The 26,343-nt window shown below is 42.8% G+C and overlaps 1 protein-coding gene across 1 annotated transcript; it reads left to right on the top strand.

Moving 5' to 3' along the window:
* Positions 1-636: 636 nt before the first annotated feature.
* On the top strand, positions 637-26,187 carry LOC118428565. The gene is made up of 26 exons (XM_035838661.1): positions 637-1,302; positions 2,550-2,618; positions 3,945-5,554; positions 5,983-6,251; positions 6,577-6,682; positions 7,080-7,201; positions 7,559-7,676; positions 8,105-8,212; positions 8,652-8,856; positions 12,903-13,088; positions 13,693-14,933; positions 15,226-15,329; positions 15,575-15,772; positions 16,253-16,455; positions 18,374-18,672; positions 18,841-19,103; positions 19,364-19,591; positions 19,727-19,940; positions 20,288-20,361; positions 22,095-22,395; positions 22,865-22,963; positions 23,310-23,426; positions 23,696-23,894; positions 24,228-24,614; positions 24,929-25,521; positions 26,110-26,187. The coding sequence occupies exons 1-26, from the start codon at positions 1,230-1,232 to the stop codon at positions 26,185-26,187; spliced, it is 7,464 nt and encodes a 2,487-aa protein (XP_035694554.1). The 5' UTR covers positions 637-1,229.
* Positions 26,188-26,343: the final 156 nt, after the last annotated feature.

Below are 26,343 nucleotides of genomic sequence, written 5' to 3'. Positions count from 1 at the left end.
GTTACGGCGTCATAACCAACGTGGAACGGGGCCTTCTGATTGGTCCGCGGCGCCTGGCTATATGATAATGTAATGTAATGTTTTATTCAGTGAGGAACTCACAGGTGATAAAGGTATACCCGAATTTCGCCCTTATCACAAAGCTTAACATCCAAATAACCACATAAAAACAGCACACTCGTGCTCAACATAGTACAATAATTGATTGAAAAGCATGTTGGACCAGCCAGACCAAATGTTGGTGGTACTACTAGGTTATTGCCTAGTTATAGAGCTGGATTGTGCATTGGAGGAAGGAATTGCTAAGCTTCGCAGTACGGCCTTTCGGTAGACCGATTGAAGTTAGAGTTTCTGAGTGAGAGTCCCGTAGCTCCTGTATGTTATGTACTGTTCAGTCACAGCGTGGGAACAGTTACTATAGCACCACCTGTAGTGTAGGCTCCCACTAAGTCTAGTTCAAATTCACCCGGGGTCATTTCTAGTAGACTCTGATCAGGTGTAACGATACTACAACAACACACGGCAATTAACACACAATGGAGCTGGTTCTATAGGTGGCTATTGTCTCGACAATTTTCAAAGTAACGACTTAACGTTAAACACCGATACCGTGTCTGTTAAAATACGTATACATGCAACAGTCATCACCCAACGGTTGCCTTAAATCCTTAGGTAAACAGACCACCGAGCAATGTGGTATAAAACAAATACCGACTGTTGTTACAAAGAATAACATCGACCTTGGCGACGAAAAACACTGCCACTTTACACGGGTCAGTTGGGTCAGGGTTTTTCAAAACAGGCTGATCTGAACACAAATGTGCCGGTCGTTACAGAGATCTACCGTCTCTGGATCATGTATACAACGGGTGACCATCTATTTGCTTTGCAAACCCCTCTCTGGAGTTTACTAAACACTTTGGAAAGAATGGACCAACATAAGTCAATGAATAATGATACAGTCAAAGAAAATGCCCGATTTAGACCCCGTCCCTTTTCAAAACCATTATGACGTTGCCTGGGAGAGGCGGTGCGTTAACTTTGTTAGCTTACTCCAAAACTAACGATTAGTTAATGTACGCCACTCAAAAGAGCCATTCTTCCGTGGTTTTCTCAGAAGGATTTGTTACCAAGGAGCGACTGGCGTTCTAGAAGTTGTTGTGGTGGTGGCACCTGTGCGTTTCTCAGGACTGTGGACCTTGCCTTCTATTACGGAGAAGAAAAAAAACATGGCTACGACAACGTCCGAATCGGAGGCTGAAATATTCGTACCTTCTCACAGCGAGGTTGGAACAGAATACGGTGAGTTGTTTGAATGGGCTTCGCGAGTTCTATAGACCATCAATGACCCTTGGCGCGCCGTTGCTATAACTTTACAACCCACACGAACCGGATCCCCACACGATACCGACCAGGTGATTTCTCTCACGGCACAACCACGCATTCTGTGACAGCCATTTCAAATGTAGCTCACTAGGTATGTTTTCCTATAGACGTTCGGTAGGCAGGTACCGCCGTAGACGTTCTAGTGGTCAGATATCTGGACAGGACTCCATGTATTTGGGTCCCAACCCGCTACGGTAGAGAGAAGTCACAATGTATAGAATACCGAGGCGGGCTCGACAATTTGGTAAACAGAAGAGGAAAATAAGATTACGGGTGCCGAGTTCAGGTAGGCATTCCTCAATCCTTTACAACTTAAGTTGACCATTGTACCTTGCAATCTTGTTAGAGACTGCAGCATGCAAATAAGCCTATAGCAGCCGACGTTGTGAACATGTGGCTCTCTAGAAGTTAAAGCATGGGTGAATCGTTCTTTCAGTACTTCAAGTCATGCCGGTGCCGGTGGCCACCCTGACATTGTTTGGTCAACAGTGCCCGGCGTTTTGGACCCATACATTAGCCTTGAACCTTTGTGGACGTGTCATTCTAGAGCTAAAAATATGTTTCACACCATTACTTCCATGTAAAAGTCTTCCGTTGTAGATACTGAGCAATGTGTTATACTTAATGATATAATATTACGGTCACCATCACAGGCCAAGGCTAGATCACCTACAGGTGTATAGTGACGATACCTTGGTCTTTGGTCATGTCATTGACCACAAACAAGTCCCCACTACCTCCCTTATGTTCAGACTTAGTCGAAGCATTTCAACGAGTTAAGATTACGTAATAATGCAAGTCGGAGCCGTCTTAAATCCACCTACATCCTATTGACATTTATGTCATTTATGTATAAGGGGGTTGATGTTGTAAAGGGTAAAAAAAACAGCAATACGTAGTCTTTAGTCTTCTAATTTTCGTTTGTCATAAGAAGAAAACTATAACCGTTTTTACAACATAGACGCCTACTCTACTTTCTGTGTGTAAGCTTGTGTATGTAAGCTTTTTAAGTCACAGCACCGACTGTGTCCTGATATTCTGTGCCCTGTGGAACTACGTGTTCTGTGCCCTGTGAAAGACACAGTTGTGTTACAGCGATTTCTGTACCCTGCTAGCTGATGAAACACAGTTGTGTTATACAGATTTCTGTACGTGTCTTACAGATAAGGACGCCCCGGAACCACCGCCAACCATCGACAAGGGGGAAGCAAAAGTCGGCACAATGGTCACAAGTAAGAAGGAACATATTGCTTCATCTCTATAACCTCATTTCTTTACCTCTTGTCTCACAACTGCGGATAATCTTTTAGCCTCCTGAACAGATCGTCTGGTCCATGTAGTTAGTGAACAGCCTGGCCATACTAGAATACGAGAACGATCGAAAAGCAGCACAAATCGGCCACTTTAGTCTTAACAATTAAAATTTTCCAGCTGCCCAGACGGTCTGCACATGACGCTGCATAAAACGTGTACTTTTGTCAGGTATAATCCTGTACTCTCCAAACATAAGTTAGGATCCGGCTGGTTTTTTTAACGTTTTTTGTTGTTGTTTTTATTGGTTTTTATCTGGCTCGCGGCCACGAGATATCACCAAAACGGGACAAAATATGAAACCAGATAAAATCCCCCCCCCCAAAAAAAACGTTTTAAAAATCAGTCGTAGCCTAACCTCTGCTTGGAGAGTAATAATCCTGTACCCCAGAACTTTATAATTCTGCATTCTGTCTCAAAACGAGTTGTGTGCTTAACAGATCTAAACAGTGAAATTTAGTGTACGGTTGTTTATGTTTGTGCGGTTACAACAAGTCCATTTAGTGGACGACAGCTAATTATTTGCTGTAAGCCCTTCAGACGTGTGTCTGTACATTACGTCATCCATTGTCAGCTATACATGTTGCCAGGCAACAACGAAGGTTGATTTAAAAGTGACAAGAATATTCTGTTACGACTGAAATACAAATCATGTCGCGGCGAAAGTTGTTTTCATGTACCGGGCTTAGTTACGACGGCGAGAACAATAGAGATGGTGTCGTTTACCGGAGCATTGAAGTAGAACAATGTCTCTAGGTCTAACTTTCAACGCAGCGATATGCCATGCTGTTAAATATAGCTAGAGGCCATACATGTCAGTTTGGTGAACTTATCCGTCCGAAATTAGAACCAAATGTGTGCTTGATATTTTTCTAACGGGTGTTTTCATTAGACTAATCGTAAATATTCAACCCCAAGCTCGCTATGGAAAAATATGTCATTTCGTCTCCCTTCATTTCCAAGCGTGAAGGGCTAGCACTCCCTTTCTGCAAAACGCACCATGCTGCCCCATGCGCCACTAGACACCTCAAGGGTCTGAACAAATGAACGGACGGACTACGTACTCACTTCAGATATGTTTTCTTGTGCATGTTGAGTACTGATTTTCGCTAGCGCCCCTTTACGAAATTGTCCTTTATTATTATTTTTCATCTCTATCTTTTTCACTTGACATATGCTATTAGTGTCACGTATCAACAACGTTTCTTTACAAATCTAATTTTCCTGTCGTTGTATTTTTCATACAGATGAGAATCGTAAGATGGTCCTTAAGTCCTCCGACCTGTCTATTCCCGAAGTTGTTCGCGCCAGTTATGCGGCAAGTTTCGGACCCACAGCGACAGCGTCGCAGGGGGCGGACCTCATGAACGCGGCGTCGGTTTCCAAGTCCGCGAACGTCGAAGCCGACGTCATCAAAGCCACGCGAGAATCTCCTCCGGGATTCGCCACAAATCTTGAGGACATCGCGTCGTCCCTTGAGATTCCGCAAGCGATCCCGCTGAGAGTGGGTCTCGAGGGAGACCCGGGGATTGGGAAGACGCTGTTCTGTCAGAGAATGGCTCTGCGTTGGACGCTGGGGATGCTGGACAACTACGACCTGGTCTTAATGGTGGACGTGTCGAGCGTGACGACATCTCTCTGCGACTACCTCTACGGAGAGCACTTCGGGTCGGACTCGTTCACCACGCCGGAAGCGTTCTGGGACTACGTCGCTAACCACCAGGAGAGAGTGCTGTTACTCGTAGACGGATTGGAGATCCTCACGCAGAAGCAGCTACACAACCTCGGCTTCTACGACATCTTTGTCGGGGGTGCCTTGGAGCGGTCACACGTCGTCATCACTGCGAGAAGCGGTCTGCGCACGACAACGCTCATGAAAGTCTGCGACTTCGTCTACATCCTACAGGGCCCTACCACTGTGGCTAAAGTGGACTACGTCCGGTCGTACTTTGTAGAGAAGACGTCTTTAGCCGAGCGTCTTGTCGCGGAGATTGAGACGAACCCGCAGCTCCTGGAGCTCGCCAGTAACCCCTCCTGTCTCGCCTTGCTGTGCCACCTCCAGGTCGGGCAGGACTCTCGGCCGTTCCGACTGCCCACGACGGTTACCGAACTCTACACCGAGGTGTTCCAACGGCTTCTCCTGTCGCCATGTTCGACGAAACCGTACATCCTAGAGGGTGAGAGAATGTGGAAGGACATCCACCTCAGACTGATGGCGCTAGGGCAGATCGCTTGGGAGGAGCTAAAGTGCAACAGGACGACGTTTTCTGTTCATAACTTGAGAGACACGTACAAAGTTTTGGATAGACTACTGCCTTTGGGGGTGCTAAAAATAGAGCAGCAATACGAAAGGGGAGTCCACAATGAATTGATGCTATCACAGAAGTGTTCTTTCATTAACCGGACATGGCAGGAGTATTTTGCTGCGTTTTACGTAGGAGAGAAGGCAAAAAGTCAGCCAAATTCAAGGCAAACCACGCAATACCTCCAGGCTTGCCTAGAACGAGACAACTCGCTGGTGTGCCTGTTCACAGCCGGCCACATGAAGTCCAAGGCCAGTCCTCTGATCAGGACCATCGAGAGGGAGATCAAGTTCTACCGGAAGGAAATCGAACGTGTGCCGAAGTCTCGCGAAGCTGAACTTCGGCTCACCGATCTTCTCCGAATGGGGCTCGAGTGCCTGCAGGAGTGCCGAGCGCAGACGAACTTTGTGCACATCTTGGCGCAGTTCTTCACGGAGAAGCTGCACATCACAGAGAAGTGCACGGCCGCTTCTCTGTACAGCATCGCTGACGTGCTGAAGTTTCAAGGGGCACAGAAGTATCAAAAGGACCAAGTCTTCGTAAATACACTTCAGGTAAACGATTTGTTCTCATGTGTCTTCTCCCTATAGCTAATTCACCGAGTCTCTGTCCCTCTCCTTTGATTTCTTTCCATCCCCATTCCTTGTTTTCCTAGCCAGTGATGCTTTGTTTACGCCTAGACTTGTAGTCATCTATCAATGACATAAGAGGCAAGCTTAAAGCACTGCCAGTAACTATATTGTTTTCGCGAGATTGCAAACTTTCTTTGGCAATTTTATTTCTCATTGTTGCTTTCACGAGTGTGTCTTCTCTCCAAAGTTTTCTCTCTACTGTTTGGCGACCCTTTTGATGACAATGTCAATTACTCCATTCTGTAAAAGCAACGGTATTTAGAGGTACTACTGCTCAGGGGGTAACTCTGCAATGTTAAATAATTTGATGAATAAAGATTGAAGATTGAATGACACCCATATCCACACAGATCAGCGTGGCGGGACGCCTGACCGCGCGGCTGCCGATGTTCTTCGACGCGCTCGACCGAGACCTCCGGATCCGGAGCCTGGTGTTCGAGGACAACCTGAACCTGAGCTCTGCGCGTTCCTGCGGCGGCTCCATCAGCATGGACTGTCGCAGCCTCCGGCGCTTCCTCCAGCGGCACAGGTCCATCGACGAGGTCTCGTGTAACATCGACAACATCACCATCTCCCGCCCGGCCTTCGGGGCTATCATAGACGCCATGACGGCCAGCCGGTTAGTTCTAGCCTAGATCAGGCCATCCTACCAGTACTGGGGTACGGAAAGTAGGTTTCGGCAAATAATTCAGCAAATAATTGCCCAGAAGAGCCAGTCTATGCTAAAGTTAACATTTCCCCTTCGACTGCGCTGCAATTCAAACGCTTTGTTTGGTAGCAAAACTCCCCTAGAAAATTATTCTCTCAATCGCCACCGACGGGCTTTAGGATCACCGAGGGTCATGTACAGTTCTGCTAGTATTATTTTCCATTTTAACGAAATGTAAACGGTTAACGGTACTTGATGCATGATATCTCTAACCGTCTGTTGTACTTATATTCAGGTCCCTCTGCTGTGCGAACTTCAAGATCCTGTACGACTACGACTCCAAGTTCGCGGAGGAGTTCTGCTCACTGCCATTCGAGGCCCTGGCGGTCTCCTCCTTACAGGTGGGTGTTAATAAGTCTCACATCAAACAATGACGGATGTGTGTGTTTGTGCATGTGTATATACATGTATATGCGTGTGCGTGTGATTGTGTGCGTGTGTGTGCTTGTGTGCGTGTGAATGTGTGTGTGTGCGCGTGTGTGTGCGCTTATGTGTCTGTGTTTGTGCCTGTGTGCAGTTTAACAGTTTCAGTTGGGATCAACGCCTTCTATATCTAAAAATAAAAGTTAAGCATATGAAGTAGGCTATTTATGGTTTTATTGATGCAATGATAGCTTTGCAATCACTGCTATGTGCATTCAAGGGTTCACCAAGGCATACGCACCAATACTCCTGTTATCCTAGTAGGCGTATGTTGGTCTTTTGTTTAATTCCACCCTATCTATGTTCTCACCACAGGAGTTCACGTTAGAACTGGAGGAGTCCTGTTTCAGCCAGCTGGAGAACGAGAGCACGGCGGAGAATAGACTCAGTCTCATGTCTCCCGTTGTGCGCATGCTCCAGACTTCTCCTCAGATGAGGTGCGTTGTTTCTGTGATACTTTCAATATATTCACAATTTATCCACGGTACGTAAGAGCCGCAAGACATAGGTGGGGGCAGTATTCATTACTTGTCTTGATGATTTCCTGTACAGACAGGTATACATACTTTTCTTTTAATGGGGTCAATGGATGGCAATTGATTTTGTACCTATCTGTGCCAAGAGTGGAAAAAATACTCGAGAATTCTGCATTTGAGCAGAAAAGAATATTGAAATCGCATTGATGCTTTCACTGTGACGATAGAGTAAAAGGCTGTATGGTTTAGTGGTGTCAAGCCTTACAATTGATATTACATTAATACAAAAATCTAACTTTTCATGTTTATACCTTTCAGGAAAATGTCCATCACCATCGAGGACACAGAAGTGCACAGCGAGAAGCCTGCGACCCGAGCCTACACGCTACAGGTGATCCCGCTACTGCAGGCCGTGGCAGGGGAGAGGACGCTGCAGGTACGTGTGGCTATCATCTATCACAGTTTTATTTTCTACAAGTCAGGTCTAGGTACGATCCCAGTCCATAGGATCACGTCCTGGCCGGACCTGGACCTAGACATAAGTTTGTGACTTTCTTGGGCCAGTAAGCCTCAAAACACGTGAACGTCTGGCAATGCGCTTTTTGGACAATGCTCTCAAGTAGTAGTCCACTGTGTTCTGCTACTGCAGTGGTCTGGACACTCTGTAACTGCAATCAGTCTTTCTTCAACTCTCTCCACTTTATTCTATTCATCGTGAGTTTCCTTAGCCCCCGTAGTTTTTTTTTCTGACCTCAATGGTCCTCTATCCTTAGGTCTGCTCTCAGTAAGCCTAGCAAGTTTTAGTTCTTACAAATGCTCATAAGATATAGAATTATTTGAATAAATGTAATTATACCCCTGCAGGAGTTCAGCCTGCAGGTGCCCCGGGCAGACATCCTCATCCTGACGGGCACGCGGGACCTCGTCACAAGGAACGTTGTACTCAAGAAATTTCATCTAACCGCGTCAGAGGTAAGCAAATGTACTTCTTTGACTTAGATTGCATAATTTGTGGCATATACGTTTGACCCGTGAACAGCTTTTGAGTGTAGTGCAGACAAGAAGGCACGTCTAGCGCCTTCATTGGACATGCGCTTTCGTTAACCACTTCCACTCGCGCTTAACGCGCTTTCGTTAAAGATTTCAGAGAAATGAAGGTTATAAAAGTGTGGAAGAGAATGAACTAGAATTTATGAAAAGAAAGTTCCAACCCCTGAAAGCAATTGTCTCGATTTAAAAAAAAAACGAAATGCGCTGTTAATTTGTTACTTCTGCGATTTATACTAGTCTATCACTCACTGCTACTACCATACGGACCTTTGTCAAGTTCTTGTTCTAAAGAAATATCTTTGTCACCAGATAACTACCTTAAACATTACAGTAATTTTGTACTGTGTATTCTCCTTTCCAGACCAGCACACCAAGAGAAACCACAGCGGTTTCAGAGATCCTCCAAGCCCTGACCAACAACCGCTCCCTGCAGTGCTTCTCTCTCCAGCTAGAGGACGTTCCTCCCTCCTGCAATCCCAACGAACTCCTGCGTGACGTCATCGAAGTGTTGAAGACGAACCCGACCCTCCGAACTTTCAGTTTCGTGATTCACAAGCGCCCCCTAGGTCTGTTCTGCAGCGGACTCACCCTGAGGAATTTGGTGGAGGCCGTTGAAACAAACAATACTCTGACAAGAGTTGATATAGTTGGCTTTTACGCACAAGACCCCAAGTCGGCAAAACTTGTGGCAGACCTTAATTGTGCAACGATAGGAAGGAAAATGGAACGTAACTTGGATATACCTTATATCTGGGACGCATGCTCACTAGACTAGATACATGGGACAATGTCAAAGACGGCTGTATGGAAACTTTTGGCTTAATGCGTTTTCTCATGTTTCTACTTGTTTAAGAAAGCCAATATCAGTATTGTGAATGTGTTGCATGGTGTTAAATGAAACTATAGACAAAACCATCAGTTCATTTATTTCTTTCGACATGAACACAACTAGAGCAATGCTAGATATATATTCTAACAAGAAAAATCATGATGTTGAGTTCCTCTTTCTTCTTGGTTTCTTATTACACAACAGAGTGTCAGTGAAGATGTCTTTTTACATTATTGACTTGATTGGAAAATGTGCATAACAATTGGTATTGTTATATGAATAAATATTTTCATATTACTGACAGATCCCAGAGTCCTTGCCTGCGAACATTTTTTAGACATGGAATCATTAGTACATTACTAGTAACGGGACCCCTTAAAGGTTTACAGCAAAGTGACATCTTGTGTCATCATATTAATGGTATATTTACACAAAAAAACGGGAAGGAAACGCGGGGGGAAATAATATCCGAAATTGATTTTTAGTCTCCACTTAAGGCTTCACATGTCACAGGAAATTGGCTAAATAGACAGATGAGATAACATGTCAGAGAAGTTAGTAGGCCAAGAAGTTGCAAAGCTAAGTTTACTCCTCGGTCAGCCAATTCCTCTGCCAAGATGTCTGTTTATTTGTTCCGCTATTTTTTGCATCCTTTATAGTCTGGTAGAGACTACAAACTGACGTATTACGCCATAGTCTAGTGCGGAACTTTCCTACACTAGCTGAGCAGCTTCCTGTTCATTGTACCCAAGGAGGTTCCCTTTTTCAACCTCCTTGTTGTACCCAAACATGTGAATGATAAGAAAATAAAAATTGTTGGTTCGGATAAGAGGACTTGAATAAAGAAAATCATCGCTCGTTTTTCATGTCGATTTCATGTGAAAGCATAGCGCAGATTTTAACTGCAAAGAATGACGGTGAAAGTTTAGATTTCGCGCGCAAACTTAACCTTTGAACTATGGGGAACTCCCGCGATGACATCACCGCTCCCATTGGTTCGGGATTCCCGCCAGTTCCACGTCTCGTCGACTGCGTCACCCCCTCAAAACGGGAGTTTCGGTCTCATGATCAAGTCTCAAGCTGTTTTTGTGTCGACCTGGGACCCGGGTCCACACCTTTTGGGTTTCAAAAGACGTTGCAAGCAGTATGCAGGCAGTATTCTGCGTTTGAGACGTCTCTCTTGAAGATCTGCGGCCAAGTGCAAGTTTCAAATCGAGCCCGGGGTTCCAAGAAACGCCGGTAGCCCCGACAGCGAGTGTGGCAGTCTTCAGCCAAGCTGGGGTAAGTCTGGGCATGTCTCCTCCAAATAGGAATAATGTGCAGCGTCATTTTGGCTGAAAAACCATGCTAGGAAATTGCTGCAGAATAGTTCTCGTGTACAAGTTCTCGATCATTTGTTTATTTCAGTCAGTGGTTGTTCCTTTTGCTGAGTGTTGTTGTAACATGATACGCAGCATGCAGTTTCGTCAACATATGTGTTCAAATAGTGTTGCAAAGTCCAAACTTCACTGTTGCAAATCTTTGATACATTGGGGTGACCATGACCAAGGGTTTAGGGTGAGCTCCGACCAGGGGGAGGGGTGCAGGGGGTGAGGGGAAGACGAAGTGATGGAGGGGGGTGGGGGGTCGCGCTGTGGAATGTGAACCTTGCCATCCGTATTCATGTCCACATTTTCCATTGGCCGGAAGTTGAGATCAAAGACTGACAGGAGTTGGACTTTGGAGGGGAGGGCGGACAGGCTTGGTTTCACTTCCGTGTAGAAATTGACCTTCGTTGTGACCTAACCATATAATTTGTGCAATTGCATACTAGTATATTTTTCATTTTTATAAACTATCCCAGCTGTACCAAGGACTCAGGAGACTTACATTTATCTGAGATAGTTGTTGTTTGTTGTGTGCCCTCAGCTGTCAATCCCTGGGGTTGTAATGCTTGTGTGTATGTGGGCACGCATGTGCCTGTGTGTGTGTGTGTGTGCGCGTGTGTGTGTGTGTATCACTATGTGGGTGTGTGAACGAGAAGGATGTTGTGCAGCACATACCAGGACCAAGGACGTTAAAGATTTTAACCTCCTTGCCAGGACATACTCAGTACTAGTTTCTACGTATATGTATCATAGGTGATCCCTCTTGATTTTTAGTTTGGAAGAAGCTACATCTGCCTTGTCATATGTGGTGAACCTTGAACTGTCACGTGATGGTTTTGACTGGGAAGTCTACGATGAATACTTGTCAAGAGGCCATTTGATATATGATTTAGTCATGATATGTGGCAGTATATCCCAGTATTTTTGTATGTCTCTCAGTAGTCTCACAACAAAAGCATTCAACTGTAAATCAACACCAAGAACATTGTTTGCACCAAGATGTTTACTCTGAATATGCAGCACAATTCTTTGATCAATCAGCACATCAAAGGAAAGCCATGCAGGTGTCAAGTGACATCGACATGTTGAATCTAGTACCTTTTGTCTTTCATGCTGAGCAATTGTCGCTATCTGGGAAACTATACATAATAATAACATTTGTGACCTGTAACCTTAGTTTGGCAAAAATGTCTTCATTACATCATCAATACAATGACAAAAAGCAGAGAGGGTACCCCAACTTACAGCTCCTGTGCATGTGTAGGTGACATGTTTGTGTTCTAGCTGGTGTGTATGTGTTGTTAGTTTTTCTTGCAGTATCTAAAACAATGCCTACACCACTGCCCCCTACGCTATCTCACAAGTCACAACACTCCGTCAACAGTATTGACTTATCACACATTCAAAGTAATGACTCATTTTTATTGACAAATCTAAATGGAACTGCCTGCACAGAACCAGATCAGTCTGGTTTTGGAAGAAAACCTTGAGAAATAGGATACTACCGACCGTGCCTGCAAACCTGTACATTTTGTGTCAACCTTGACCTTTAACCTTTAGCACCTTAGGTAGCAGGGAGACGTGTCAGTGTCACTGCTGAAAATACAGGTTTATTAGAGATACCTTTAGAATAAACTTGTGAACTCTGTTATATGTATTAGGACTTATGAACTTGACTGAGCGCCACACACAAATGCCCATGAAACAAAGGTGAAATGTTATTTGTTATTGTCCCAGACAATTAGATTTCACCTTGGTTTCACTCCCACTCATTGTAATGTAAACAGAAACCAAGTTGAAAGGGGAAACAGGAAGTAAGGGTAACAAAGTCCACTCAGTGTTTGATCGCATAGTTGTTTGGTTTCTATTTACATTGTTTCCCTCTTATCAAAATCAGTGAGTGTGTTAGTGCCCTTTGCGACAAAAACAGCATTTAGAAAGAATTACATATAAATCTGATGCTTTGATACTCTTTGAGAGTGCCTGCTTGGAGTACCGGTAATACAGGCATGAGACCCTTATAGTTATACTGGCTACATACTGTAAATGCATTTAAGTTCGCGGGGATTTAATTTCACGGTAGCGGGAAAAGGGACTTTTCGCGGTGGATTTAGGTTCGCGGTAACACCATAGACTGCAGTCTAATACAATAATAGAAAAATATTCGCGGTGGTTTTAAGTTCGCGGTGAAGTAGTCACCGCGAAAACCGCGAACATTAATCCATCGCGAACATTTCTGCATTTACAGTAGATAAGCCAGGATGCATATCTATATACATGTGTCATATATCATTGTGTCATTGATACACAGTTTCTATCCTTATGGTTGACAGTAAGTTGCAGAGTAGGCATTTCATAATTCCTACATGATAATATCCCGTCAAAATATGAATTAAACATTTAATTTACTGTGTAGGTGACTGCCTAAACATGGAGTGCCCGAGCTGTGGTGAGCAGGTTTTAGCCAAGCAGAAGTTCTGTCATGAGTGTGGGACAGGACTGGAGAAGAGACAGAAGTTCCAGGACTCTGGTGAGTTCCAGGGTGCTGGGGATGGAGGAAGGGTCAGTTCCACACCTGGCACAGAGCCTGTGGTACCAGCAGGTGAGAAACATTGCTCACTCATAACCCAGTTTCTCAGCTATTTTGATTGTCTACTGACAGAGGGGGAGGGGAATGTTTTCATGTATATGTTTACATCAGGTACTTGGCACAGGGTGCCATTCCTTCTAGGCTATAAGTTTTACACTACCATGTGTATGGTTGTATTATCTGGTTTAATAGGGGATATTGAAGTAACGTTACATTTTTAAAATCTTTTTTTTTGTATCTAACGAGATGTATTTTATCTTTATTTTGTCACATTTATCCATAGATATCTATTTAAGATATCATTTTTGACAAGTTTGGTTGCAAATAACATTAATTACCAGTGGCTGTGAAAGATGATATTGAAATCATAGTTTCCAATTGTTGAAATCTAACGTATAGTCTTGGTTTTTAGGTAGTGGTGAAGGAAGTGAGTAGATGCAGCTTTATTGTAACATCTACACAGAATAGAATTTGGAAATGAAGATATGATAATCTGTACATCATGTTGTACAAATGTCTAGCATGAAGCCTTATGTTAACATGTACAACAGCGAGCTTAGAGACTGAGTGGATGAAAGTACACGTTTAAGAAAGTTGTCTCTTTTGTCACGAGCAGCAAAACAGCCAAATGACGGCAAAGAAGGATCACCACAGCCTGGTGACAGAAACGTGCACGTTTCCGGCCTGTCAACGGACCACAACGCAAACATGGAAATCCACACCCTGCCCACAAGTGACAAGAGCATCAAACCCTTAGAAGCTGAACCCATGGAAACCGACAACGTGAAAGATGAGATGGGTGCTTCAAAGGATGTTGGCTCATCAGAGGCTTTGAAGGATGGGATACCCCAAGAGACAGAGGGAAGCGCAAGTAGCAAAGGAGGGGAGAGATCATTGCCTGATGATAAACGCCCGGTTTCTCCTACTGTCCTGGCAGACACTCTGCAGAAGTCTGTCCAGTTGCACACTCCTACAGAAGAAACAAGTGCAGGTGTACTGGGGTTTGAGGAAGTAGATGTCAGCAGCCTTGTCAAGGAAGGTAGTGGACATATAGAGGCAGGCCAGGGGGATACAGAAAGTAGAAACTTACTAGCTAGCTGTCCTCCCAAGCCAGCAGATGATGCCATGCAAACTAGTGCAGGTGTACAGGGGTTTGAGAAAGGAGATGTCAGCAGCCTTGTCAAGGAAGGTAGTGGACATATAGAGGCAGGCCAGGGGGATACAGAAAGCAGAAACCTTCAGGCTAGCTGTCCACCCAAGCCAGCAGATGATACCACAGGAACTAGTACAAGTGTACAGGGGTTTGAGAAAGGAGATGCTAGCAGTGTTGACAAGGGAGGAGCTAAGAGTAACAAACAAAAGAGGAACAAACCAAAGAGTGATCTTAAAGCTAGTCATCAACTCAAGCCAACACATGCTACAACAGAAGACGAGCAAGCCTCAAAGACTGCAACAAACAAGTCTGACAAAGACGAAGGACCACCGAAGAGTGGTGAGAAACCAGGCAAGAAAAAAGTTCAACCTGATTCGACAGAAGAAAAACAGTCCCAGACACCAGACCAGCCCAAACCAACTGTTAAACCCAAGACTAAAGCTTTTGAACAAGAAATCATTCACCACCCTCCCAAGGATGGACACCACTTAGAGGCTAACAAAGAAGAGACAGCCAGTGGAGAAGAGCAAGATACAGGGGAGGAGGAGACTCCAGTGCAAGAGGAGGGTGATCAGCAGGGTGATGAAGACCTACAGGACATGCCTTTTGCTGATACAAGCATGGAAGACTCTTTCGTGTTGGTGGGGGATGAAAAAGATGAGAAAAACAGACACGATGGCCCTTCTGAACCTGCTAATAATGAGGTAGGATTTCTTTCTTTTTTTCCAACTTCAGGACTTCTAGTAATCTTTGCTGTCTTTGCTAACAGTCAATATTACAACCTAACCTAAGTGATTATCTCTTGTTCTTTCAGTTTTTTTATGTCATGGGAAATATCACTGGAAACCATTTTAGAAAAGAAAAGTCACTCCTGTACATGTTTGTCTGTTGCAACACTGTGTATTTATATAAGTAAAGCCAATTGTAGGTAACATTACATTAATCTGATCAAGATATTTGTACAAACTTGAAGCAAATATCTGTTATGTTATGCAGGATACTGGCGGATGGCAAACTGTAAAATCCAGAAAACAAAAGAAGCAGGATCACAAAAACAGGAAACAACCAGATAACAAGGCAAAGAAAGAGCAGGAAAACCAGTGAGTACACTAATGTAGCTTTATCCTTCTTATTATTTTCATGTGTGGATGAGCACACAGCATGGAAAATTATAACATTGAAATGCTTTATGTTAACTGTTGAACATGATAAGAGCTTACAACCCAGTCTTATGCTGCTTTTCCTATAATTTTACATTAATTGATGTATATGTACTCAGTTACTTGAGTATCTTTTGTATTGAGTGTCTCATTACCTGTTTGTCTTATCTTTATCCCATCCCCAGATCACATCACACTTCCTCACCCAGCAAGATTGTACACCAGCCTCACTTGGCCAGTCAGTATGAAGGAGGATCAACGATGACCCTGCACTTCCACGTCCTCGTCTCTCCTGACTTCAAAATGAAGCCGGACGTGGAGAGGGTTCATGTCAGGAGTGACATAGTTGACTGGAAGAGCCTTGCTGTCCTTGAAATTACACGGTAAGAAACCATCAGCTTTGCAGATGAAGATTAGTAAAAATCATATTTGTTGTGGTCTTTGCGAGCACATACTCAGCAGACATACATATAAATATATATAATGTGCTCTGTCTTGCACTGCATTGATATTCTTTCAACAGGAAAAACTGTAAGTACCTCTAGATCTCTGTCCCTCCTGTATTGAAGTTAACTCCCCGCAAATGTGCATCAATAATCATTATCATCACTCATCAGTATAAAAAAAGAATACATTAAAGCTATGCATATACCGTATTACGTATCATGAGTGATTTTTGTTCAGATTAATGTAGATGTGTGTACGTAGTTATATGTAGATGAACTGCTGAGCATTTTGTAAATGATGCCACTTCCCCATGTATCGATTTACATGTACATATGTATATATATGTATGTGTAAGTTTCTCTTAGGCATCCTCAAAGAATGCTGCATGAATTCACTGACCCATACTTTTTCTGCAGGCACCTGAAAGATGGCTTCCTGGTAGCAGAAGGCAAATGCAGCATTAATCTTAAGAGAGTAAACAACAGATTCGTGTCGTTCAAGTATGCTGTGGTGAAAGAAAATGGAGATGTGAAATGGGAGTTCATTCACTATAGCATGGGGGGAGGAGTGATTGTCAACAGATGCTTCAAGCTTTTACCTGAACAGTGCCAAGCAGGAGGTAGGTGTAGTATGGGCTCTTAGTTTGACTTTAGAAGCTTCCTCTAGTGTAACAAGAAAGCTTCTGAAAAAAGCTGGCCAGTGCGTATTTTGGAAAAAGCCTGGATGTTAAACAAAATCACATGAAAAAAAAGAGTTTTTGAACATCGATTTACTGAATTGGTCTGTCTTCTATTAAAAAACATTACATGAGATTTGTCTAAAGAAGAAAAAAAAATTGTAACAAGTGGGGTCCGAACCCACGATCCACGGCTGCAAAAGCAAATCGCTATCTGCACCCAGCGCCTTAGAATGGTCGGCCACGCTGACTCAATTACGTTATCAGCCGTATAGAAGGGCTATTAGAAGGGTTTGGTTAGATCCATGCATCCATCCATGCAAACCAAACCGTTGAACGAACCGCTTCTCTCGATTCAAAGCAAACATTGAAGAACTGTAATATACAGAACATTTGATTGGTCATAGTCATGGGCTACTTCACTGGGTACTTCTGTCTGTTATGTTTCACAACATTTTCAATATGTAATAATGTAATAGAAGTAACGGCACTGAACTTTAATCCAACGCAACCTTAATCCAACACTTTTCAGAACCCATCTGTCAGTCAAAAACTAGCCCCGGTATGCAAATTCTTTTGAGTGCTTTACAAAACCAGTAAGGTATATGACTCAAAACCTTGTAAGTTTGAGCTCACAAAGATCGCATGTTGCATTGACAAGTTAATCAATCTTCTGGTATGTTTTCATGCCGTTATCAAGCCGTGGGAGGAGGGCAGCGATTGTAATTTCAAGCAACCCTACTCTTCGTCCTCACATTACACATTAATCATCACAGTAAATATAGCGAAATATTAATAAACTGTCCATCCAACACAACCAACATGCCTTGAACTAAGTTGAAGTGTCCCTCTTCAAGTACAGGGCCAGGCTTTGTTACAGTAAATTCAGTGGAAATCCGAACACGCGCCATTTTGAATCATATTTCAGCACACCCCTTCACCCCCATTTATGAAAGTGATCACATCCAAAGGCCAGTACGACGGATCTCACTGGCGATACCAACAGCCCCATATGGGGGACGTATTGTAGGGAGTTTGTACTGTGTTTTGCGGGTATATTTTTTGGGAACCATTCACAAACAACGTATTTTGCCACCATTTGGTAGCCAAACAACGGATGAAAAGTTTCATAGAACTTCATAACTGTGTAGTAGAACAGCAGAACGGATTTGCCGCTGGTTGATGCATTTTGGGGCTTGTGTTTTGATCGCGACTATCAGCAGTTTACCGACATGCCGATTTGCCAATTAACCTTGAGTAAGTGCCTGCAGATTGATACAAATTTGTCGTTGTAAATATGAAATCCATAGATAAACAGCCTTGTTATATTATTGTGTTGGATTAAAGTTCCACTGGGAATAGAATCCCAAAGGACCTGCTATCAGTTACACTGTCTTTGAAATGTTATTTTCTCGCGACACAACAGAAAGTGGCAGACCAATGCATGTGTAGCAATGGCCGGGGAAACATAGTAAACAATGCACTAAACAGTTTCCAGAATGCGCTAAAGCCCGCTTGTTTATTAATTGTTCAGTTTGGAATTTGCTGGAATGTGTTGGATTAAAGTTCAGTGCCGTTATGTTTTCTGTGTATATATTATTGCATATTTTGTACATTTTGCTCTTTTCAGAAGTAAGAGATTGACATGGGTGAAGTAACTTTGTCTATTGTAATGATGATTACTGCTACATTTAACTGATATCTCACCTTTTACCAAAAATTTCCACTTGAAGGAATAAATGTTGCCATCATGATACATTCATGAATTGCAGCTATACAATCATGGACATGTATAGACATAATGCCTTGCTACTGTGTGATTCATATTCATTAGAAATTACCTCATTGACTGTTATTGTAGGTGACGTGCACCTGTACAATGATGCCATGCAAGTGGAGCTCGGACGTCTTGACAAATTTAAGTCTTTGATTGGATGGACTAGTGTCGAGGAGAAAGTGGCCCACGATCGTCGGATTGCTGTCCAAGCCTGGTTACCACAATGGAAAGGCTTCACATGTGATCAACAGGGTGAAGAGCTACTGGCATGTGATGTCATGAAGCAGGTTCAGGCTGTCTGTCATTGGGTGGGGACCAGCCCAGTTTCTGATGGTTATTACAATAGGAAGAGATGGGAACTTAGGGAGTTTTCCATCTCAAAGGTAAGAATTCAATGTGTTTACCTTGATTCAGTTGTTTGCTTAATCCCAGCTTTATCGATCCTTCTTATACTGTACTGTATTACACTGCTCTCCTTTCAAAATGATTCGTTGAAGGACATACACAGCGAATAGCAGACAGTAAAGGGATGAATGTTTATGTCATTACAGGTACTGATGGAGTACATTGGTCCAAAGCTGGACCAGTTGGCAAAGACAAAGGAACAGAAGATCGAGAGCCCAGAGGCAGCCCAGGCACGGATCGTGTCTGCCCTCTCCATCTGTTGGCTGGTAGACAGGTACAGTCTTCAACTCAGCGAGAAGCAGGCACATGCCCTGTTCGAGGGGCTCCTCATCAGGCCTGATGCCAAGGACAAAAGTTGCCGCGAAGTTGAGGCATTTTCTCTTCACTTCTGCCAGGATGGAAGGCTGAAGTAAGTGATGTTGGAGATTTGTCAAATTATTCATTGTGGACATATTTGTGTTAATCTTCTTGTGTTAATTATGTGTTGAAAAGTTGTTCTTTACAAAAATGTAACTCTCTGCAGATATTATGACATTAAACTTGAGTTTTGATTGTCACATATCAAATTTTTACAACAATAAAGGAAGTAGTTTTCTCTTACAAATGATTGTATGTCATTGGATTCTTCAGGAATGTTATAATTAATATTCTTAAATCAACTTTTTGTAGGGAGGTCACAAATGCTGTTGTTAGCATCATGAACACCGCTATGACAGGAGATGCATTGATGCTGAAGTCAAGATGGCTGCTGGCACTACCTGTCCTCCACTTCTTGCGGAATGAGTCATCACCTTTCAAACCAACGGCACCCACAACAGACTTTCAGAAAACATCACAGAAATGGTGGGGTCTAGAAGGACTCAAGTATGGACAATTCAGAAAGGACATCAAATATGGGTAAGAAATTTTTTGTTTGTTTTTCAAATGTAATTCTATAAATTTGCATGCATCAAAATCCATGTTGGACAATGATTTTTATTTCCTGGGTACAAAAAGGAATACTTCGAATATGATACTTTTGTATATCTTTAGTCCTGCAGAGAAACCCCTTGCAGTGATGAAGGAGCTTGACCCAGCTGTGTTCGATGCTGATGCACTGCTAGAACGATCTTGTGCAGCCATTCTCACCAACAAGGAACTGTTGGACCCCCTGACAGTGAAGACTGTGAGCCTCCCTACTCTGTGTGCAGCCATTGCTGTCAATGTTGCAACTGGGTATTCCTTGTCGCTCGAGGAAGACAGACAGGTAATACATATAGTTTTGTTCCAGTCATAACATGGAAGTGTCTGTATGGTTTGAACAGCACTAAGGTGTCAACAAGATATTGTAAAATTTGGGAAGGTGGAATTTTGGTCCATGCAGAATCTAGTATGTCATTAATATCTACATGTAAGAGGGAATGAATACCTTGTCTCTGGTCAAACATGTCAAAATCATAACACTGCCTGTCTCCAGATACATTATGTTTCCTAGAAATGGCCTAAACAGTGCACTAGTTTTCCAGTTCAATCTACTTGACTAATTTGAATGTTGCCTACAGCATATTATTATGTTCTTACTGGTTATCTGAAATATCCTTTCCCCCCATTCAGGATGTTCTGGCACTTCTTCAGACAGCCACAGCACTTGCTGCCAGTCATGTCAGTGATGACACTGCAGACAAAGGGTGAGCCATACAATCATGTATCTGTAGCTGCTGATTATCTGAAAGCGATACATATATAATATTGTAATTTTAATCTCTGTATTAAGTGCTTGAATGTATGATGATTATAATAATAATAATAATAATGAATGGTTTATTATCGCGTCATGCGACATACAATAACATACAATGGCAGCCTTTATATCTTTCGGCTGAATTGCAGTATGTTTTACACATATTACAATTAAAATGAAAAACAATAGAAGTGCATAATTCAACACATTTTAAAAATAACAATAATTACTTTTAACATAACTGTGTATACATTCAAGACTTACATGTATTCATAGCTAGCATTTTGAACTATTGAGCAAGTCGACAAGGTATGGTAGTGTAGTCTTCCTATACCTAGAGGTTCTGCAGTGGAATTGTGTTATCTGGTGTTTGGACCTGAGGTTTCTGCCATGTAGGCTCACACGGTTTGGCGGTAGCCATTTTGAGAAAGACGGAGAGCTCAGCAAGGAGGTACCAAACTTTGTACAGAGTTCGTGCCGTCTGTTGCACAGAGACGGAAGTGACAACTGGACTAGAGCCATGTCATAGCTAGCAAAGGTGGAACCAAGAATTATGCGGCAAGCTCTTTTTTGCACGTTCTCTATGGCCCTAGACTGGGCACTAGTGATTCCTGGGTGCCATACCGGACACGCGTATTCTAAGATAGGTCGTATAAATCCACAGAACACTAATGTCAAGTCACTAGAGTCTAGACCATGTCTCTTTAATACTCGTAACAGGTACAGCCTGCGGCTGCCTTTGCTGATCATCATGTTGACGTGGATGTCCCACTTAAGGTTAGCTTGAAAGATCACCCCTAGGATCTTCGCGAATTCAACTACTTCAAGTGTTGTTGACTTAACAGTCACTACAGGTGGGGGAGGACGGTTTCGCATAAAGCATATTAGCAGTACAATACACTTGGAGGGGTTCAGTTGCATGTAGCTTGTCCACGTCAGTTTGCACTGTGGAGTCCTGTGTAACGTGCCTTGCCTCCGACAAAGACATGTCGTCAACATACTTCCAAGTCTCGGCTGAGTCTTCCCTTACCGGTGACGCGTCATTTATGAGCGCGAGAAACACAACGGGACCCAACTTGGTTCCTTGCGGTACACCACAAGTAAGCGTTTCCCAAAGAAACACGACTTGTAGGTACTTAACGCGCTGTTGACGATTCGATAGAAAGGCGCATACCCAGGGAATGATCGAACGTCTGACGCCTAGGTCCAGGAGTTTGGAGACTGCAGTCAGGTGGTGCACACGATCGAAAGCGCGTGTGAAGTCAGTCAGGAAGCCAGGATTATCTGTTGTACTTGCCAAGTAATGCATTAGGCTGGTTAGATAATGCGTGGTGGATTTGCCCTTGAGCGATCCATACTGACGGGGGTCTATAGCTGGAAGTATGTCGCTTAAACACCAAATTATACATGTACAATGAACATCTGAGAAGTGTTGAATGTATACTTTTCAGCAGGCATTGTACGTTGATATTACCTGCATCATGGTAAATGATTTTGATAATGTATGTGTGTTTTCAAATTTCTTGTGGCAGTGGCAGTAAAGGAACATTGTGCACACTCACTGTTCATGTACATGTACAAGTACCTCTTCTTACTTTTGTTAGAACAATTTTGCTTGCACTTAGTTGTGTCGCAGTAGTGATGCATATTTAAAGTTGATCTCTACATGTACTTCTGCAGGGATGATACAACAAGGCAAGAGGCATGTCAGACATTCTGCATTGCTCATAACGTCTTGATGAGTTGTCTAGAAGCCTGCACTTATCGTGATCGTCACCCCATCCTCATTGGTGCAGTAGGACTCGCTGCCGCCTGTATGAGTAATCTCTGGCAACGCATGGGCTCTGCAACAGAAACCAAAGCACAAAACATGCAGACTAATATGATGAAACTCATTGAGAAGGAAACATCCTGGGTGATAAGGTGGCTGGGTAAACAGCTGAATGTAAGAATCTCTTATGGGGCAGAGGAAGAGAGCAAGGTACTGTCAACTTCTTGATCTCTGTTTTAATCTTGAAGGTTATCAACTGTCATGTAAGAGATACATGTGTGTGTAATGTGCTTTTCAGTATTGTTAATTGTAGTATAATGTGCATTGATGGCATCGAGGTACAAAAATTTGCATGCGCTTGTTATTTTTGTACTGTAGAAGGTACCAAAAAGAAAGTAACGTACCAACCAGCAATTAAAAGTGTACTAACAGAATTGTTTAATGGCTGAATAATAATATGTCATATCATTATCATCATCAAGGGCGGGTTACTTGGACCATGTCCACTCTCTCTTTCCAGACAAGTCTGTCCCCCATAGCGTTACATATACATTAGTATTTCATATAGTATATTTCATATATAATGTCATTGTACATCATATGTATTGTGTACATGTCTAGCTGTTACCCACATCATCTTGACTTTTACTTGATGTTGATATATGATTGTATTTCTTAGATATGGCTGGGTCTTCTCAGTGTAGACTGGGGAAAGGAAGAGGTTGAAAGCTACTGGAACAAAAGCCTACTGGGGATGCTACGTGAACGTCTCCTTGCTGTGAGTTTCCAGAGTTCTGTATAGCATAGTTTTAACTTTGAAGGAAAAAACTTTCTGGGATTCTACCAAGTCTCAAATGCTAAATGATCGGTTATTAGGTACTATAAGACTTGTCAAAGATTATTAGCTTTATATGTAATTGATTACTTCATAATTTAACATAAATGCTACAAAGCAATATGTACAGCATCAGTTGAGTATGCAATGTCTTTCTAAAAGCAATGTACAGTCATATAAAACAAGAAAATTAACAATGTTTAGCTGCATGTTTTTTGTTGTTGTTCTGTAGGTATGTGTATCATCACTCTTCTGTTGTATTAACTGAAATTTAATCCACTTACTCCAGATCTCCACAATGGAGCGTGTGGAGCTGTTCTGTTCGCTGGACACCTCCACCTTCCCTCAACACTTGGCACAGTGCTTCAGCGATGCAGCTTTTGATGCAGTGGACAATATTGTTAAGGTACACATCTTTGTGCCAGGAGATCTTTTCAAAAACAATTTCAGATTATTTATCGAACCCAGTTGATACTATGTTTCACAGATTATAAATGGGAATTTTACCTTGGAAGGACAGATCATATAGTTAACAATAATGCTGTCAATAGTTTTCTGGCTATCTTGTATTTTGACTATTTGTCACTTTAAAGAATGTAACTAGTCAATGTTGCATATGGTTGCTCAGAAAGACATGAAATCTGAGTTACACTTAGTGTTTTCATTGTGTTTCAGAGCAAAAATGGTCAGCAGATCGTAGCCAGCTACACAAGGTCACCAAATGAGTCCAAGTATAAGTATGGCAGCTTGTTCTCCAGAATGCTGTGCCGAACATGGCCAGCAACCAACCAGGGAAGAACACCACCAACGGACTTCAGGCTCCTTCAACACATGCTCACATGGCAGCCTTGTGCTGGGATCCTCAAACTCTTTGGTCAGGACATTGTCCTTTTTATGTGGTTAAATATTGCAGCCTTTGGCCATCTTAAGATACCAGTATACACAATTCATGTATGCATGTTAGCATGTAGCATTGCATGATGTGATGTTGATCTGCATGTGTATAATAGTTAAAGTTCCAAAGCAATTGATTTGGTACAGTACTGTACCCATGTGATGATGAAAGTTAGTTTTGGGCAAGTATTTTTCTAATAATTGTTGCCATTGTTTTGGTTTGTATGATCGTCATCATTTTCTCATGTGTGCATATAACTAACGTATAACTTCTTTCATCTTGCATATTCAACAAACAACAACATCTGTGCAGGGGAGGCATCAGATCTGGTGGAAGTCCTGGATGAAGATAGCCAAACCCACATTGCCTCCTACAAGTCTCTGCTGGGCACGACAATCCAGGAGCTCACAAAAGCCACCATCATCATCAGCCACCTCCAGCTGCTCCTGAACCACAAGAAGCAGTTCCTCGAGCTCTGCTCTGCTGTGGTTGTCAAAGGCGAAGAGGAAGATAAGACCAAGAAGGCCAAGGGAAGTGGAAAGCATGATGCAAACATGGTAGTGAAGGTGGGGGATTCTGCCTGGCCTGTCAAGCAGCTTGAGAAGGTTCTGGACTGGAGAGGAAAGGAACTGGCAGCTATCAAGACAGAAACAAGGCAGATTGAGTGTTTCCTTGGCATGTGTGAAGACATCAAACCAGGTGGGAAATCATTGTCATTCTTACACCAAAATGATTACAGCAACAAAGCTTAAAGCTTTTAAGAATATATTTTATGGTCTTTTTTTCTGAAGTTTGATTGAAAGTTTTTTCTCGTGTTGTTTAAGAATATTTGTATATTTACTGCTGAGCATCATGATTTAGTTTCATTAATTTACCAAATTGGTTGTAAGCAACACAGGTTAAGGGTTTGGAAAAGCTTTGTAATGAAATGACATTGATGTTGTTCGTATATTGACTAAAACATGACATCGTAGAGATTGATTTGTCAAATGTTGCCATATTTTCTGTTATAGTTGCCTGTGAAGAGCTGGTGCAAAAGGTGCGAAGAGACACTTCAACCATATCCCTGAGCAACCTGTGTCAACCAGTAGCCGGTGATGACATCACCAATGTTTCCTTTGACCTGAATCAACCCCCCAACATCACCTACTTTGGCATCACTCCTGAGTTCAGGGAGATGTTGTCACACCTGGAAGGCCTCAGCAAAAGCACCGTCTTCAACAAGATCTGGGAGAAGATGAGACAAACAGAGCCTGGTGAGGAGGAGGAGGCAATGCCTGCACTTTCTGTTGATGATGTGCTCAACCAGGTGTGGAAACCCGCCTATCAGAAGTGGCTGGAACTGCGCCAGAGTGTCAAAGATGGGAACATCAAACTCCAAGAGGTTGACGAAACATTTGGACAGTTCAAAAACAAGAACCTGGAGAATGAAATGAAGATGCTGGCGAAGAATCCAAGAGAGGGATGGATCAAGGACCGGGTGCTACAGATACAACAGTACCACCAGCTGAACAAACACCTGGATGCTGCAGATGTGGTGAAAGATGTCAAGGAGAAGTACAACCTGAAGGGAGACTTCAAAGGAGTGGAGGTCCTGCTTCATTCGGTATGTAGACTGATAAACTATTTGTTCAGTATAATGGGCATTGCATGTATTGTATTTTGTAAGGTATAGACATGTACAGGACTATTCTAGATGGCTGTTGTCTTCTACCTTTTTTAAACAAAACATGCAGAAAGTGGCTGGGAGGGATCGATCTTGTGTGAAAGGTTTTTATCTTTCTAGTCCAAACTTGATGATGATTATGAATGGTTTATTGGTAAAAAATCACTCGCAGCCTGTTTGGCTGAATTGCGGATTTCGTACAGATAATTTTGTCCAGCCAGAGCTAATTCTAGAAATATTAAAACATCTATAACATCAATTATATCTTAAACATTTAAATAACGATTAAAATTCTGACATTGATAAAGCCAAATACGTGCGTGTAGCAACACTTTAAAACACAACAGATATCCTTAGATACCAAGACATTAGGCATTCAAAAGGCGCACAACGTAGGGGATCGGCGAGTTTCTTAGTCTGTCAGTCCTACATTTCACATGTCGATATTTGTCACAGTTTCTGGTGGTTCTGTTGTGATAGTCCGATCTCTTTGGTGGTAGCATTGACGGTCTGTGTCTCTCCAAGTAGGTTCCGAACTTAAAGCACAGATCTCGCCTGCGGTCCGACAGCAGTGGGATGTTTAAGTTCTTCCTGGCTTGTTCGTAGTTAGTGAAGTGTCTGCCTAGAATTGTCCGAACAGCTCTCCGCTGCACTGCTTCAAGCCTGTCTGACTGTGCGCAGGTGAGGCTCGGATGCCAAACTGGCGCGCAATACTCCAGTACTGGTCTTACAAACGATGTGAAAATCAGATCATCAACATAT

Source organism: Branchiostoma floridae, chromosome 13 (genome assembly GCF_000003815.2).
Source record: "Branchiostoma floridae strain S238N-H82 chromosome 13, Bfl_VNyyK, whole genome shotgun sequence".
Lineage (NCBI taxonomy): Eukaryota > Metazoa > Chordata > Leptocardii > Amphioxiformes > Branchiostomatidae > Branchiostoma > Branchiostoma floridae.
The sequence above is the reverse complement of the archived record's forward strand: the minus strand, read 5'-3'. Positions and strand labels throughout refer to the sequence as shown.